This window comes from Pelophylax lessonae (assembly GCF_965119305.1).
Source record: "Pelophylax lessonae genome assembly, chromosome: 4".
NCBI classification, from domain to species: domain Eukaryota; kingdom Metazoa; phylum Chordata; class Amphibia; order Anura; family Ranidae; genus Pelophylax; species Pelophylax lessonae.
In genome coordinates this window covers 551780827-551798622 of record NC_138771.1, presented here as the reverse complement: position 1 = coordinate 551798622, position 17796 = coordinate 551780827, and the positions used below count along the sequence as shown (strand labels likewise).

At 45.1% G+C, this 17796-nt stretch overlaps 1 protein-coding gene across 1 annotated transcript in view; it reads right to left on the bottom strand.

Annotated features, from left to right (window-relative positions):
* CKAP2L (cytoskeleton associated protein 2 like) overlaps positions 1–17796 on the bottom strand; it is a gene marked incomplete at its 5' end in the record, with an annotated part of 112941 nt that overhangs the window by 79986 nt on the left and 15159 nt on the right. Inside the window, one exon of the mRNA XM_082253677.1 lies at positions 7882–8054. Within this exon, the coding sequence (XP_082109803.1) occupies positions 7882–8054 (173 nt within the window). The remainder of the gene's footprint in view (positions 1–7881; positions 8055–17796) is intronic.

Below are 17796 nucleotides of genomic sequence, written 5' to 3'. Positions count from 1 at the left end.
AAAAAAGAAAGAAAAACCCCTGCTGAGGCAGAAGGAGTAGCATCTGAGATGCACAAGGGGGTAAAGCAATTATGCCCTTAATATTATTAGTGCTGGGGCGCCTCCAAAAAAAAACACCCACTTCTGGAGCAGAAGGAATAGCGTCTGAGATACACAAGGGGGTACAGCAGTTATGCTCCTAATATTATTAGTGCTGGTGCGCCACCAAACAAAAACTCTTCTGGAGCAGAAGGAACAGTGTCTGAGATGCACAAGGGGGTACAGCAATTATGCCCTTAAAATTATTAGTGCTGGTGCTCCACCAACAAAAAAACCCACACCTGGAGCAGAAGGAATAGCGTCTGAGATGCACAAGAGAGTACAGCAATTTTGCCCCTAATATTATAAGTGCTGGTCCACCACCAAACAAAAAAAACACCCTATTCTGGAGCTGAAGGAATATAGCGTCTGAGATGCACAAGGGGGTACAGCAATTATGCCCTTATTATTAGTGCTGGTGTGCCTCCTGGTCCTGGAAGTGCCCTTTGGGTCATCTGCGCATGTGCAAGTGATTTCTTGTGCATGCACAAAGACTGTGATGTTTTGGGAATTTCCTATAAGCTGTATTTGCACATGCATGAGAAACCCGGTGTGTGTGCAGATGGCAGGGCTGAGCCGCGCTATCTGTGTCTATAGATGCAGGTAGCACGGTTTAGGAGCAAGCCTGCAGGTGGTACCCCTCTAGGAAGCGACTTTCTATGGGGTACCATCAGTGGCAGCTGGTGCTCCATGGGCCAGGGGGGGGGGGGTGCGGTAGACCATACCCCCCCGGACCACACCAGCCCACACACCATACCCCTCCCCTGGGTTGTCGGCTCATTCCCCATGTGGAGGGCAGGCAGGCAGCAGCGGCGTCGGCTTCCCCTCAGTCTCCTGCGTTTCCTCCCTCCTCCTTGGCCAATGGCATGGCCTCTTCTTTCGGCCAATCGGGAAACAGGTCTCAGGACCCACTTTCTGATTGGCCAGGAGGAGGATCCACGTGACAATAGCGAATATTTATTCACTATTGTCATGCAATGGGTAGGCTCAAGGCGCAGTGCTCTGCGACCCGAGCCCACCCTTTTTTGAAGCCTATTAGAGCCTCTGGCTTTAATCACATTCTTAAAAAAAAAAAAAAAACATTGGAATCCATGCGTCCGGCACCCTGCATGTAGATTAGGGAGCCGGACGCATGAATTGGGGGGCGGCGCCCCTGCACTCCCAATGGACGGGCCGCCACTGGGTACCATCAAGACGAGGAGGAGCCAGGAGCACCGGCGGGACCCCGAAAAGAGCAAGTTGGGGTTCTCTCTGTGCAAAACCATTACACAGTGCAGGTAAGTATAACATGTTTGTTAAAGTTTGATTTCACAATCACTTTAAATTGCTGGTCAGTGGGAGGGAGAACGCCATGGGGATATTGGTTAGTGTGCAGATAAAAATACCTAATCTTTATTGTCAGGGAAGGTAATCCCCCCAGCAAAGGTGTCAGCAAACACAAGAAATATAATACAGCCACAGCATCTAGTGCGGGTCATAGACAAAGAAATTTTCTTTCCTGCAACCATGCAGGTCAGTGCTGAGATTAAAATGAGGGACACCTATAAGCAAATGCATGTAGGCATGGGACACACCCCCTACCATTCCCTCCTTAAAGGAGAATTCTACAAAATAAAACCCACAAGTGATTTTTTTACCACTACTATGCCTTTATATTGGCCTTAGGAATGCACACATGCAGAAATTTAGAAATGGGATGAAAGATTTAGCCCTGTAAAACACTTTCTGATAGATAAGTAGCACGTTTTTTATACAACTATATAGATCAGACCAAAATAAGGGACCAATGAGGAGGAAAGAGGGACAGAGGGACTTTGTTCCGAATCAGGGACAGTCTCTCAAAATCAGGGACAGTTGGCAGCTATGGGAATCTCTCCCATTGAGCCATTGTGTTTTCCCAGTGAGGGCAAAGCCATCCCTGCCGGGAGAACACAGTGATTACTGCAAGCGGCTATAAAAGCCGCTAGCAATAACCGCATGAATATTGCAGACAGGCTGGTTGTATTTATCAACTTGGGTGCATTCAGCCTGCCCATACAAGGATTCGAACCGTCTATGGCCGGCTTAAGGACTGGTACTGTTTTTGGGATTCCACTCACTTTACCATTGTACACATACGAAATTCATTCAGTCTATTTTTATTGTAAATAATAAATTAGGGGGCATGGTTGCAAAGCCTGTGAGCTACCTAAAGTGATACTAAACACACACCGTTTAATTTATTTCATCCCTTCTCTTTCTGTATGTGGATGATGGCACTGTAATTATTTTAAAGGAGAAGTACAGCCAAAGCTCATTTGGCTGTACATCTCCTATGGATCACAGGAGTGGCTTGTTTTCAGCAGAGAGTTGTCTTAAGTCTGCTCTCTGCTGACGTCACAGATGTCGGTCCAGACACCGCATCATCACGACCACGGAGTCAGGATCCACCAGGTGCCTGGACCGACACCCGGCTCAGCCTCCCAGCGAGCTGCTAAGAGCCTGAGGCGGCCACTCCCCACCCCTCCACAGGCCAGCGCTCCAATGAGCAAGGAGGGGACAGAGCAGAGAGCTGTGACTGACAGTCAGCAGCTCGGTAGTGTTGATTGCTCGGTTCTCAGTGTAGAGGCGCCAGGGGACAGATGCAGCATCTGACCGATGCTGCATCCACCTAGGTAAGTATAAATGGGGAAAAAAAAGTAATCCTATACATCTCCTTAAATAAAAAAAGAAAAAAAAATCTAAGTACCTTCTTTCTTAATTGATATTCAGTTGTCACATGACCCAGCTCTTTCCAAGCCTGTCTGCAGGGAAACATTGGCAGGAGGAGCTTCAAGTACTCTGCTGCTGATCACATGTTCAAAATAAAAAACAAACCAAAAAAAACAGGTTTTGAGCATACAGAGTAAAAATAAATAATTATTATCAATAAACTGTTTTAAATTGTCATACAAATATATATTTGAAATCAAATACCTTAGATTTTAAGCTCCTTGAGGGCAGGGATTGGTGTGAATGTACAATATATGTGTAAAGCGCTGTGTACATTGATGGCGCTATATAAGTATCTGTAATAAATAAATCTTTTTTATTTTTTGGCAGTAACAAGGTGTGGGTGGATTTCTGTGTCACGCCCCTCCAGTCTGTGTCTTAGAATAACAGAGAGGTGAAGCCTCCATCTATTTACATGTTTTTTTCCCACCCCCATTATGTTTAGTCTGGTTAGTGGTTATGAAGGAGGAGAGAGGGAGTGGGCTGTCAATTACCACTGTGTATACTCCCACATGTCTCTATGTTCACATGAACTGCTCAGATATGATAGGGAAGAAATGTTCACGGTAGAAAATATACTGAAAACTGAGCATGTGCAATAGCTGCCAACACTGCTCTGCAAAATTTTTTTGCAAAATACAGAAAATTAATCCCATAGTGAGTGAGTATGAACAGCATGTAATACACCATTTATTGATAGTTTGTATGGCAAAAAGCAACCCTTCTGTGCAGAGCCATATATATATATATATATATATATATATATATATATAATATATATATATTATATAATATATATATATATATATATATATATATATAAATATATATATATATATATATATATATATATATATATATACGTGATTCTGCACTTCTGCATACAGGGGGCGTGCACGCTGCCGGCAGGCTGCTTTTGCTGTGATTATTTACAGCAGAAGCCAATCAGCTGGTGCTGGGAACCGGATGTCTGCCGACACCCACCGATCATTGTTAAAACACACAGAACGGAGATCTGCCTCTCCTGTAAACAAGGCAGATCTCAGTTCTGACAAGGCGGAAGGGATGAATCTACTGTATGTCCCTGCGAAGCAGGGAATAAAATCCATCTCTTCCCCTTGTAAAATAAGCACATACAGTACACAAAAACACTGGCTAGGCACACAGTTAACCCTTTGATCTCGCTAGATGTTTAATGCCTTCCCAGCCAGTGTCATTAGTACACTGACAGTGCATATTTTCAGCACTGCTCACTGTACTAGTGTTATGAGTAAGTATTGGTGTGATCATCAAGCTGTTTCTGATTGGTTGGAGTTTTTTTGCACATGGGCATTTCTTTGTGAGCAGATAAAATTATTTATTTTGTTATAGAGCAGGGTTCGCCAAACTGTCCTGGGGGCTCTATGCTGCCCTTTGCTTGCCTTTATCTGGCCCTTGGGGCTCTATTTCTTTCACTGGCACTAACAATGGGGCACTATTCCTCCCACCAACACTGATGGGGTACTATTTCTCCCACTGACACCAATGATGGAGCACTATTCCTCCCACTGAGACCAATGATGGGGCACTGTTCCTCCCACTGACACCAATGATGGGGCACTTTTCCTTCCATTGACATCAATAATGGGGCACTATTTCTCCCACTGACACCAATTAACAGGGCCAGCGCTACCACTAGGCAAACTAGGCAGCCGCCTAAGGCGCAGCCAGGGCTCTGAAAGTATGTTCCCACACCGAGGAGGAGGGGGAGATTTGCAGTCACTCAATCAGGCCTCCTCTCCTCCACTGTCCCTGGGATCTGAGCGATGCTCCAGCAGCCCTATCAGCTCTCTGCCCGCCCTCCCTGGGCGATATGTAGCTATTAGAGGAGCAAGGCAGGTGGCATTGTGGACGCAGACAGCCGGGATGCATCCACCCAGGGCCGGACAGGCCATAGGGCAGACGCCAGGCATGTACACGGTGGGCTGGGCCGGGGCCACCGGGCCACTTGTCCTGGTGGAGCCCAAAGCTAAGCTGCTTCTGCAGCCCGCCCCACCCACTCAGCCCCTCTGTGGCCGGCCGCCTATTTAGTTCAAAGCCAGCTATCGGGAGGCGGGGGGGGGGCAGACACCAGTGATCAGCTGACCTGTCATGGGGGAGGAGCTGGAGGTCTCTCCTGCGTGAGCTGTGACTCATTGCCTGTAGGAGACCCCCATCTCCTGGTCTTGAGACAGGTGACACAGACTGCTTCTGCTGGAAAAAAGTTGCAGTGATGATAAAATCCCCCCTCTCCTGTCCACCTGGCTGCATCTTCCCCTCCACCTGGCTGCATTCCCCCTCTCCTGTCCATCTGGCTCTGTCCACACCCCACCTGGCTGCACCCTTCCCTCCTGTCCACCTGGCTGCATCCCCTTTCACCTTCTGTAGCTGCAACCCCCCTCTCCTGTCCATCTGGCTCTGTCCATCCCCCACCTGGCTGCACCCTCCCCTCCTGTCCACCTGGCTGCATCCCCCCTTCACCTTCTGTAGCGGTAACCCCCCTCTCTTGTCCACCTAGCTCTGTCCTCCCCCACCTGGCTGCACTCCCCCTCTCCTTTCCACCTGGCTGCATCCCCCCCTCTCCTGTCCACCTGACTCTACCCTCCCCCAACCTGGCTGCACCCCCTCTCCTGTCCTCCTGGCTCTGTCCTCCCCCCACCTGGCTGCACCCCCTCTCTCCTGTCCACCTGGCTTCGTCCTCCCCCCACCTGGCTGCATCCCCTCTCCCCCAGACTGCACTCCCCCTCTGCTGTCCACCTGGCTTTGTCTCTATGTTTACCGGGCTCCGCTATCCCACCTGTGGACCCAGGGTGGTAATGGGGGCTCTTGAGAAGGATGGTGGGAGCTCGATGGACATCCATCCGCTGAACCTCCCTCCTGGGCAAAGACCAGAAAGTGACGTATATGGTATCACTTACAAGACTGGCACTTTCATTCTACAGGAGCTGTGCTGTATTCCATCAGCTGTAGTGGAGTACAGAGGAGACATCCAGGGACTAATAGACCCCGAATGTCTAATCAAGAGTACCTGTCACCTATATGCTATCACATAGGGGGCTATTGGTCCTCTATCTAATGGCAATAAAAGTTATGTAAAAAAAAATAAAATAAAGAATAAAAATATAAAAAAAACCTTTTAAACAATTAAAGAGACAAAAAAAAGGCAAAACATTTTAGAGCCCCCCCAAGACACACACACACACACACAAAAATGCATGTGATTGCCCTACACATGTTATGCATCACCGCGCATGCCGGAGTGACCGCAATATTTCTAGCATCAGAACTACTGCATAACACTAACCTGATGTCCTATAGGGGCTTTTTGAGTGTTGCCTATGAAAAAATATAGGGTACTGAAGTTTTCCGATGTTTCATGAGCGCATACACGAAAAGACCCTATAGGTCATCAGTTTAATGTTATGCAGGAGTTCAGGTGCTAGAATTAGTGAATTAATTTAGATTTTTGATTTTTTTTTGTGGGGGGGGGCACAAGTAGCTGGTCTTGCCTAGGGCGCAAAATAGTCTAGCGCCAGCCCTGCCAACGAAGGGGCCCTATTTCTCTCACTGGCACCAATAATGGGTCACTATTCCTCCCAGTGACACCAATGGGGCATTATTTCTCCCCCTAATACTAAAGATAGGGCATTGTTTACTCCCACTAATGCCAGGACATTTTCTACTCCCACTAGCAACACACTGGCCCCCCTAAACTGGCTCTTTGTTTACAAAGTTTGGAGACCCCTGGGTCAATATACAAAATCTGCACTGCTGCTTGAGGCTGGGTTCACACAATTGTGAATTGGATGTGTGTCAGGAGATTGGAGCTATGGAGCCGATTCACATATCTCCAGAGCGGCTCCAGTGCGAATTGCACTGGAGTTCTGTGCGTCTTCTGGCCCGTTTCAGGTCCGAAGTCAGCCAAAAATTCAGACTGAAATCAGACCTGAAACAGGGATGCACATGACCCCTGCTGTGAGCCTTTCTGTGCTGCAGTGGGAACCCAGCCTAGGAGTCCCGGAGTGTAATTGCCCTCAGGCATTGTTGAAAGATGTGAATGATGTGTGCCAGCCCATTGTCCCCAGGGAGATACAGTATCTATCTGTCTATATATAGCTATGAACAAAGGAGAAATTCAAACTAAATAGTTGAAGGAAGTTTAGCCTTGAGTTTCGTATATTTTTCAACATACACTGACCACACCTTGTCTTTGATACTTTCATTACATAAGCCAAGTGCAAAACTGTTAATTAATTTCTTGTGTACATAAGCTTGGCCGCAACGCAAGTATTTTGCAATGTACTAATTTAGAAACTCAATATAGCCCTGAGATTTCCCAAACTGTTGTAAGATCCCTGTTCCATAGGTCCTATGTTTTACTTCCTCTCGGTGGAAGGTGCTAGCTACAGATGCACTGCTTCCCCCCAACCACAGGTGAGAAGTTTTTTTCCATTTAGACAGTGGGCTGAACCAAAAAATACAAACAGATTTCTCCATCCACACAAACAAGTTGGATAGGAAAATCCCTCTGCCAGGACATTGTATTCTGACAGCGGGTCCGGGCACAGCTGCTGATTGACAAAAGTTTTCCAGCTTGCCCGTTCAACAAAAGTTGATCTAACGGTCCAACAATTGACTTCTGTTGAACAGAAACAGCCACACACTGATCGAAATTCAGACAGTTTCTGTTGCACAGAACACTTGTGCATCCTTACGTGGGCCTTGCACAGATGCACACTGTAGTACGCCCAGGTGAATGAGTAAGCATCTAGAGAGAATGAGTATGGATTTAGAACCTATACCTTTAAAACAATTTTACAGTCCCATATTCCTGTTGTCACCAGTCCCCTAAAAGTGTTTAGAAAGTCCAACAGTTGAAAAAACAAACGACAACTCTTCTTTTTCTCTTCTTTTCTCTTTGCTCTTTCTACTTTCAAGTCTTCTCTTCAATTGTCTGATTGTGAATAATGGTTCTTACAACCTAGCGGACCGCTGAGCATGGTTCCGGTGAAGATGGTTACAATAACTACATACCTTCGTTAGAATATCATATGCTTCTTTACATGAATACTCATTTCCAACTAGCTGCATATCCTCATATGTTCCGTCAATATGTTCTCCGGTGTACAGGTTATAATCTATTATCCATTTCAGCTTGGAACATTGAGCTTTCTTAAGCATGGACTCAGGACTTCCTTCAGTATGACCTATTGTATTAGGAATTCATGTAACGTTATTTTTCCTTTCCCCTGTTGGGAACCCTTTTTTATACACCATGTTTGATGTACCCATCTCTTTGTTGAACTACTGTGACAATTACTTTGTTTGCAATAAAATTATTTTGTAAAAAAAAAAAAAAACAAATGACAAACTGTGCTGTGCAATAAATAAATATGGAACAAATTACCAATTGCTACTATAACAACTCTGACATAAATAACATCCTCAGTGAAAATGTGCAATTCCTTATATACCAATTATTTATACAGTGCAGTTTGTGCAAACCAAAGAACAATACATATAAAAATTAAAACATAAATAATAAAATATGAATACATTTTGTGTCAAATGTCCAATTAATATATACTGTATACAGTATGTACTGATTGAATTCTGTTTGTCTTTCCCTCTGGAGTAAAAGTCCTTTTCACCTTGTGTGTACAATACTTTATCCCGCCACCAGTGAAATATCGCTCTCACCTTCTAAGGTGGACCCAATATTTATCAGGTCAATCACCCTTTTTCCCTTTTATCATGGGGCTTCTGTATTCCTCTGTGTGTCTCCTTCACCATCAGTATGAGTATTGGAAAGCCAATCCACTGCCATCCTGAGTCATCACAATGTATCCTCAATTGTAGCCCAAAAGAGAATAATGGTGCTCACTGTGTATTAGTGCCCGTTCACATACGAGCGACGCTACTTCGCACCGCGACCTCCGAGGTCGGGGTGCGAGCAGCGCGCCGCGACCTAGGAGTGGCCGCCACGGACTTCATAACATTGAAGTCTATGGCGGTCGCCTCCAGGTCGCCCCAAAGAAGCTCCGGACCCTTTTTCTAAGTCGGAGCGACTTGTGTCGCTCCTATTAGAACGGGTCCGCAGCTTCCCTATGGGAGGCGACCTATGGCGACCTGTGAGGCAACCAGGTCGCCTCACAGGTCGCCTTAGTGTGAACGGGGGCTTAAGCTTTATTTTTGGTAAAATATTTTAAAAATCCACTCATGTTGTATGTAAATAATGGCACAAACCCAGCAACACCAGCAGAAGTCGGTGGGTGAGCGCTCACCGTTACATACAAATGATGGTCAATGAATAGGGGCAGATAGACAAAAAACAATTGGTAAATACATATGTAGGAACCATGGAAACCTAAGCATGAATGTAAATAATAAAACTGGCGAATGCCCAGGGCAAATCAAGGGGATAGGAATAAATGTCTATTGAACAGGCTGTATCCAAAAGATTAGTGGAATGTGGGCGACCGGCAGCTCCTATGAGAGGTGTGGGATCCCTCCAGAACAGGTTTGCAATAGAAAACAAAGGGCGCCAGGTCAATGAAGGAAGTGATAAAAACACATCTTTAATTCTGTACACTTACATTAAAAATGACACGAAGTGGTATGATGACAGGCAGATCATCTTGAGACATGAAATCCCCAGTGGTGTAGTGGACTGGAGGGTGACACAGGACCCGTAGTGCCAGCACGGGCTGTGCTGTACCAAGTGCAATTAGCAGGGGCAGAAGAGGCAGAGGCATCTCCCCAGAGGCATTGGCAGCGCGGTGCTGGAAGACGGAAATGTGGTCACGGGTACTGGCGAGGGACAAAAGATAAGCAATTGAGAGGGCAGGCTGCAACGTCGTTTCCGAGGTTGAACCTCGGAAATGATGTTGCCCGCTGCCCTCTCCATTGCTTGTCTTTTGTCCCTTGCCGGTATCCGTGGAGGAACCAGCAGTGGAAGGTGACGACACTTCTGGGGAGGCATGGCTATACACAGTGCTACTGTATCAGAGATGTATAGTAACTAAGTAGAACTACTTCACTACTGTACTTAAGTACCGAAAGGCGGTATCTGTACTTTCCTGGAGTAGAATTTTTTTCTCCTACTTCCACTTTTACTTCACTACATTTTTTCGATGATTTCAATACTTCTACTCTGATATTTTTTTTTTGTGCTGCATAGTTACTCGTTACATTTATAAAAATTACCACTGCCAGAACAGTAGATGGCAGGTTTCATGAAGTTCAAAAAAATGTGTATAATGTCATGTGTAATGAAAATAAATGCTACTGTATGTATAAATAAAATGGTCTACATATCTGCTGTTAAGGGGAAAGAGAACCTCCCCCAACCAAGGAGAGTCACAAGCGTACATAGACCTTTTTTCTAAGAGGCTGATTTTGCTTTTTATCACTGGAAGTTGAGAGCACAGGTTTTGCAGTTTTGTTTCACTGGAAGAGTCTATTTGGATATTATTTTGCACTTACCTTCATCCGCCGGGTAAGCGGGAAATCCACAAGGTTGTGCGAGTCTGCACCTATTATTTGGAATAGCACCTGTTTGATTCCTGCACCTTTGAAAATATATTCATCTTGTTTTGTCACATATATATGGTATTATGGCATTATGGCATTATATATATATATATATATATATATATATATATATATATATGGACTTTTTATTGACTTTGATTTCATACACTCTTCCTTTATTTCATTATTGGAATATATTGTTGTATATCATATATCTTATATATGATTTTGCGCACCAATAAGCTGTGGAGAAAAAAAAAAAACATGCAGGGAAGAGAAGGAGGGATGCTTTAAAGGGGGAAGGGAGGGACGTACTTTATCTGTTTTTGTTTACAAAAAGTTACAGCCAAAGGAATTGTGATAGTCCTTTAGGTTAATCATTTGAAATAATAAAAAACAATATGATGCTCAAACTTTTGACTTCTTTCTTTATTAACTGCATAACACAGTACTTGTACTTTTACTTTCAGTACTTGAGTAGCAATTTTTCTTTAAAACTACTGGTACTTTTACTCTCAGTACTTGCGTAGCAAAATTAAAAAAAAAAAAACTACTTGCATTACTTAAGTACAAAAAATGTTGAATATTTTAGTACTTCTACTCAAGTCACTTTTTGATAGAGCACTTCCACTTCTACTCAAGTCACTTTTTGATCGAGCACTTGTACTTTTACTCAAGTATGGGTTTCGAGTACTTTATACAAGTGTGTACTGTATTCACCATCTTCTGCCCCTGCTAATTGCACTTGGTACAGCACAGCCGGTGCTGGCACTATGGGTCCTGTGTCACCCTCCAGTCCACTACACCACTGTGGATTTCATGTCTCCAGATGATCTGCCTGTCATCATACCGATTCGTGTCATTTTTAATGTAAGTGTACAGAACTAAAGATGTGTTTTTATCACTTCCTGATGTAGCACCCTCCTAGGTAGGTGCTAGGAAAAGTATATATTGGCCCTGTCTGCTCATCAGGGGGGCCTGATCATTAGGCTTTCATATGTTTCCAGGTGTGGTGTGTTGAGTTTTGGGAGTCCCCCCACTGTATCCAATGAGGGCTCTTATTGGACAGTGGAGGAAACCTGACCAATAGGGCACCAGGGCTTATAGCTGTCTCAGTGGGCGGAGTTTGCCGCAATGCACCCTGGGACTGGATATAAGCCTGAGGGGACCATGTGACAGGGGGTCTTTGGTGGGAAGCAGGGTCCCAGGAAGAGGCTGACGGCTGTCTCTTCTCCTGTCAGAGCAAGAGAGGGTGTCCTGGGCAGTCGGCCTAGAGGACCGGAGGTTGAGCTGGGCTGCAGGAAGAGGATCCAGCTGACTGAGTGGAGCTGCTGGGCAGATGTTTCCAGGAAAAACAGTGTTGTGAGTATTCGAAACTGCCCAGGGGTCTGCCTAGGAGAGGGGGCCACTCCAGTAGGTCAAAGGGATCCGGGAGCCAGCTAACCAGTAGAGGAGGCTTAGAAAAGGGGGTGAAAGTATCTAAGCCCTGAATATAATGGAGAGAAAGGGGGCGCTGGTGTGGGCCCTGAAGTGTTCAGCAGTGCAGCAGTATACAAGTAGCTACCTCAGCAAGAGTGCTTAACCACTTTACCTCCGCTCACATGGAGGCTACTGCGGCAAAGTGCCGCGATCCCGTCCTTTTCCTTTCTACCCTATTTTGTTCTCTTTTTAGGTTTTTTTTAGTCCTTCTAGGTCAGATTGACAATACACGGCTCAAGATGATAAAGACCTCATTAGGTCACTACATCAACATTCTTCTTCCAGATTTAGTCGTCATTGTTCCTCGTCAAGGTCCAGCATTCATAGCAGAAGCTCTAAATCCTCCTTTAGGCACAACATCCACCGCCATGTCAGCCAAGGAAGGAGCCTGCTGGGGATGCAGAACTTAGGTCCCAGAGGGCAAGTCTCGGTGTGAGCCATGCTAAGTCCAGGTGGTTGGAAAAGGGGAAGGCGATTTCCAGGAAATGGAAGCTCTGGTGAGGCGCGTAGTGCAAGAATCCCTTAAAGAATGGGGTACAAGCTACACGTAAAGTCTAACAGCCGTTACAGCGTGCTCTCCAACTAAGGATGGCAAGGAAGAATTGGAACTGTCCTAAACAAGCCATCCATCTATGAAGACCTCAGACAGTGAGGCAGAGTGAGATGAATTATTTGCTCTTGTGACGCCTTTGGTCAGGGCAATGAAGGGGGCATTTACATGAGTAGAACCTGTAGAATCTCCTGCAGAGCAAGAGGAAGTTCTTTAAGCACCTCTAGAGAGAGTGTTCTAATTTTCCATTCCTAACGAAAATAAGGGAAATCATTTTGGATAAGTGGAGCAAGGTTGCGAAATATACCTCCCTTCTGAGAAAGATGGCTAAGCTCTATCCATTCAGAGATATGGATGTAAAGCATTTAAAGGCTGCCTCTCTAGTTGTTGAGGCCTTGATGAGGCAAGCAAGCATATCGCTCTTCCTTGAAAGATGCAGTGAATGGTCTAAACGTCATCCTGGGCTCTAGTGGCCATGTTTAAAGTGATGGAAATGTGGAAGGAGAATGTGGATGCAGTATTCAAGAGCGTTTTCAGAAACTTGGAAATTCAGGAGCTGGAGCTAGTGTTGGTTTCCATGGTGAGGCTCCAAATTACGTCATCCGCATAGTGGCATGGGTTAGGCTCTCATCAGTTGCAGCAAAGTGAGTGCTATGGCTGGGGCCTGGGCTTGCTGATTCTGCCTCTAACAGGCGTAGTGTAAGATCCCTTTGAGGGAGCTTCCTCTTTTGGCAAGCTGGATAGCACCATAACCCAGGCCACAGTTGGCAAGTTGGGTCTTGCCTCAGGATCGGCACCTGCTAGGCCGGAAGATGACACAGTCTACAAGACAAAGTTCAGAGCATGTGAGGGTCACACGTTTTTACAGACCAGGTCTGGATATTAGGAAGATCTGGTGAAGAGGCCAGATATCCCCTCAGAAGTATGCTAAAAGCTTGACCTCGGTTATCCAAGAAGCTACTGAGTTTGAGTCTCAGACTATTGGAATGTCAAAGCTGTCTTTTCAGGACACGCATGGTCCATCAGAAGTCCTCCTCATCTCAGATACATTTCCACAGATTTTTGGATAAAGCATATACTCTTGTATTACATAAAGTGACTGGTGTTGCAAAGTGCTGCTGTGCCAGTCCCAGAATGCGAGAGATTTCAGGGCATGTAATCGCCCCACTTTTTGGTCACAAAGTGGAGCGGCTTGTGGAGGCCGATTTTAGACCTCGCGCACCTGAAACAATTTTCATCAAAAGGAGAAGTTCAAGATGGAAACATTGTCCCTGATTCATAGGGGGTCCAGCCAGGTGACTGGCTTGTTTCCAATAGACCTAAAGATGCTTACATTCATGTGTCCAATGTAGAAGACTTCTGCAAGTTCCTTTGGTTCGCTGTAGGTCAAGACCATTTCCAGCTTGCTTGTCTACCATCCGGGCTTTTAACATCACCCTGTGTGTTCAGGATCTTATTGGTTGTTAAAGTCTTTATCAAAGCGAGCATACTCCTGTATAGTTTCTTGGATGTCCCTCTCCTACTGTCCCAAGACAGAGGGCAGCTGCTGGAGCCCAGAGCGCAGGTCTTTTCAATGCTCCTCAAATTTGGCTTGCGGCTGATTCTGGAAAAGGGACACCTGGAGCCCACTCAGTCTCTTGTGTGCCTTGGAGCTCAGTTTGATATAATCAAGAGGACCATTGCTTTGTTTCTGGATCCTGATGTTCTGAAACAGAATACTCCTGGCCCTGTCTTCTTCCCACCTGGACGCCTTTCAGTGTTTAAAATGATCAACACTATGATGTCTACGGATCCGATGGTCAAGTGGATGCTCCGGAGAAGGCGGCCGTTCTGGAAGGGGTTTCCCCAGCAGTGGGAGCCAGAAAGCAGAATTCAGGTCATCTACATAACCTCAGTCATGAGAGTGAGTCCCCTTGTGGCTGCATTAGAGAAACTGGCTCATTTGCCATTCCATTGCCCCATTTCCGGGTTCACAATCACATACCGGATGGGGAGGCTTACTGCCTGTAGGGGATAGCTCAAGGCAGGCAGGGCTGTCAATTTCACAAGATTGCGTTGAACATTCTGAAACTACAGGCAGCCTTCTGCACCCTACAGGCTTTTCACCATATGAGCATCAGTGCTCTTAGGCTAGTCAATGTTATGGTGGTCTCCTACGTTAAAAGAAAAAGGGGGGCTCACAGCCTTTTCTCTATTACAGGGAGGAGAGCCAATTAGGCCTTGGGCTTAGAAGAATTGAGCTTACATCATCTTAGATGCTTTATGTCCCCGGAATCCAGCTGTTATAGAAAGGGGGGTAAAGATGTGTTGTATATAGCCACAAGTAGAGGGGCTACCTATAGCGCTTGCTGTGAATAAATGGGGCTACATAAAGTGCTTAACCAGTGCAATAATATTATACCAAAGGGATGGGTAACAATTGGAGCAAGAGGCCTAAGTTGCTGTATTGTAGATTATCTATAAGATCTAGTAGTGCATACATATAAATAAAGTAAATAGTTCTTAGGTGCTGGGTGTGCTAACAGTGAGGCAAATTATTAAATAAATAAATAGATAGATACAGAGTTGTGAGATGAGTACACCTGAGGAGTAACATTAGATGCAGCACATATGCAATAAATAGTAATTGCTATTTTTATGCATACCTCTATAGTGCTTGATAAGGTATTAGATAATTAATGAAAACAAGGTGCTCAGTAGGACATGAAATAAATACAATAATAAGGCTGAATTACATATCAGTGCATAATTATAGTGATCCAGAAAAAATCATATGAAAATCCTCATAAGAATCAAAAAGGCAAAGTTCATGGGTGACTAGAAGTGCAAATTTTACAGTGATAAGTGTTCAATAAATACTCAAAAAAGTTCATTAAAAAACCTCATAAAATAAAGTTCATGGGTGACTTAAAGTGCAAATTAGGCAAGTATTTCTTGGGTGCAAATATAGTGCAGGTGCTCTGTGCTCAGCTTTCAGCTTCCAAACGGTCAGGTGATACTTGTTTCCAGCATGGAAGGTAGTAAAAAAACACACTCACCAGAATGAATGGGTCTTATATACCGTATAGTATTAAGACCGGGTACCGCTTGTTTGGCCACCTGGACCAGGGTAGGTTCTGCTGAGGGATGTGGTGCCCCAATCCTCTGGACTGTCACCTCCTAGTTTACCTTCATCCATAGGTCCGACCAGGTTGTGAAGGAGAAATATGGAGGCTGCACATTCTGGGCTTTATTCTGGAAATTTTGGCTGTCTGATTTTCTCATACTACTTAGTATTACCCATAATAGGCATGGACCATGTGAGTACCAGAGGAGTTCTGAAATTCCTTATTTCTATATATCCTCTGTGTTAATGATTCAGAAAAAAGTTCAGTCTAAGTGTTGGTATTTACTCGACTTGCCGCCAAGCTTATGTACACAGCAAATTATTAACAGTTTTACAGTTGACTTGACTTATGTAATTAATGATTTGTGGTGAGTGTATTTTGAAAAATATACAAAACCCAAAGCTAAACTGCTTTCAACTATTTAGTTTAAACCCCCCTTTGACCATAGCTATCTATAAACAGATGGATATCTCCCTGAGAATGATGGGCTAACACACATTTGTCAGTCTTCAAACAATGCCTGTTAAGGCCCGTACACACTTGACGGAAATCGGACGAAATATCCTCTGATTTTTCTCTCTCTTGCTCAGCGTTCAGAACTAGTGTTGAGCGAACACGGACTGTATTATTCGTGTTCGTACCGAATAATTGGATTTTTGTTACCCGAACACGAACACGGACACTTTACTGTATATTCGGGTAAAAATCCGTGTTCGGTCGTTTTATTTCCGGGTTTTGCATGCTTTGGCGCTCTTTTCATGGCGGGCTTTCAACAGCCAATCAACAATCGTTTAACTGGTGTGCCTTAAGCCATCCCAGCCATGCCTGCAAATGTCTCAGTAGCTGTGATTGGCCGTCTGAAGCATGTGACCAAGTCTTTATAAGTTCGAGGCAGCCGCAGCGGCGTCATTATGCTGCTTAGATCAGGGACAGAGCACACATCAACGTGCTGGCTGCTGATTAGGGAAAGATAGGCAGGAAAAAAACATTTGTGTCCGGATAGAATTGAGGGACAGGTCGGAGTGTTTAGGCAGGGCGAGTTGTAGGCATTTTAGGGATAGAGTCTGCTGAATTATAGGGTCAGTGTGTTCTACAAACTACAATCGATATTGCTGTGTGGGGTGGGGTCTGCACTTAGTTCTCCTGATCTACGATCTCTTCTCAATCCTGTTAGGGACAGAGTCTGCTGAATTTTAGGGAAAGTGTGTTCTACAAACTACAATCGATATTGCTGTGTGGTGTGGGATAGGAGATAGGCAGGTGTCAGTGATCCACATCCATTTTTCTGTGTGTGGGCTGCAGTGAACACAATCTTTTTGGGGTGCAGTGAACACAATCCTTTTGGAGTGCAGTGAACAAAATCTTTGTGGGGTGCAGTGAACAAAACCTTTGTGGGGGTACAGTGAAGACAATCCTTGTGGGGTGCAGTGAAGACAATCCTTGTGGGGTGCAGTGAAGACAATCCTTGTGGGGTGCAGTGAACAAAATCTTTGGGGGGTACAGTGAACACAATCTTTGTGGGGTGCAGAGAAGACAATCCTTGTGGGGTGCAGTGAACAAAATCTTTGGGGGGGTACAGTGAACACAATCTTTGTGGGGTGCAGTGAACAGAACCTTTGTGGGGTGCAGTGAACACAATCTTTGTGGGGTGCAATGAAGACAATCCTTGTGGGGTGCAGTGAAGACAATCCTTGTGGGGTGCAGTGAAGACAATCCTTGTGGGGTGCAGTGAACAAAATCTTTGGGGGGTACAGTGAACACAATCTTTGTGGGGTGCAGTGAACAAAACCTTTGTGGGGTACAGTGAACACAATCTTTGTGGGGTGCAGTGAACAAAACCTTTGTGGGGTACAGTGAACACAATCTTTGTGGGGTGCAGTGAAGACAATCCTTTTGGAGTGCAGTGAACACAATCTTTGTGGGGTACAGTGAACACAATCTTTGTGGGGTGCAGTGAACAAAACCTTTGTGGGGTACAGTGAACACAATCTTTGTGGGGTGCAGTGAACACAATCTTTGTGGGGTGCAGTGAACAAAACCTTTGTGGGGTGCAGTGAACACAACCTTTGTGGGGTACAGTGAACACAATCTTTGTGGGGTGCAGTGAACAAAACCTTTGTGGGGTACAGTGAACACAATCTTTGTGGGGTACAGTGAACACAATCTTTGTGGGGTGCAGTGAACAAAACCTTTGTGGGGTACAGTGAACACAATCTTTGTGGGGTGCAGTGAACACAATCTTTGTGGGGTGCAGTGAACAAAACCTTTGTGGGGTGCAGT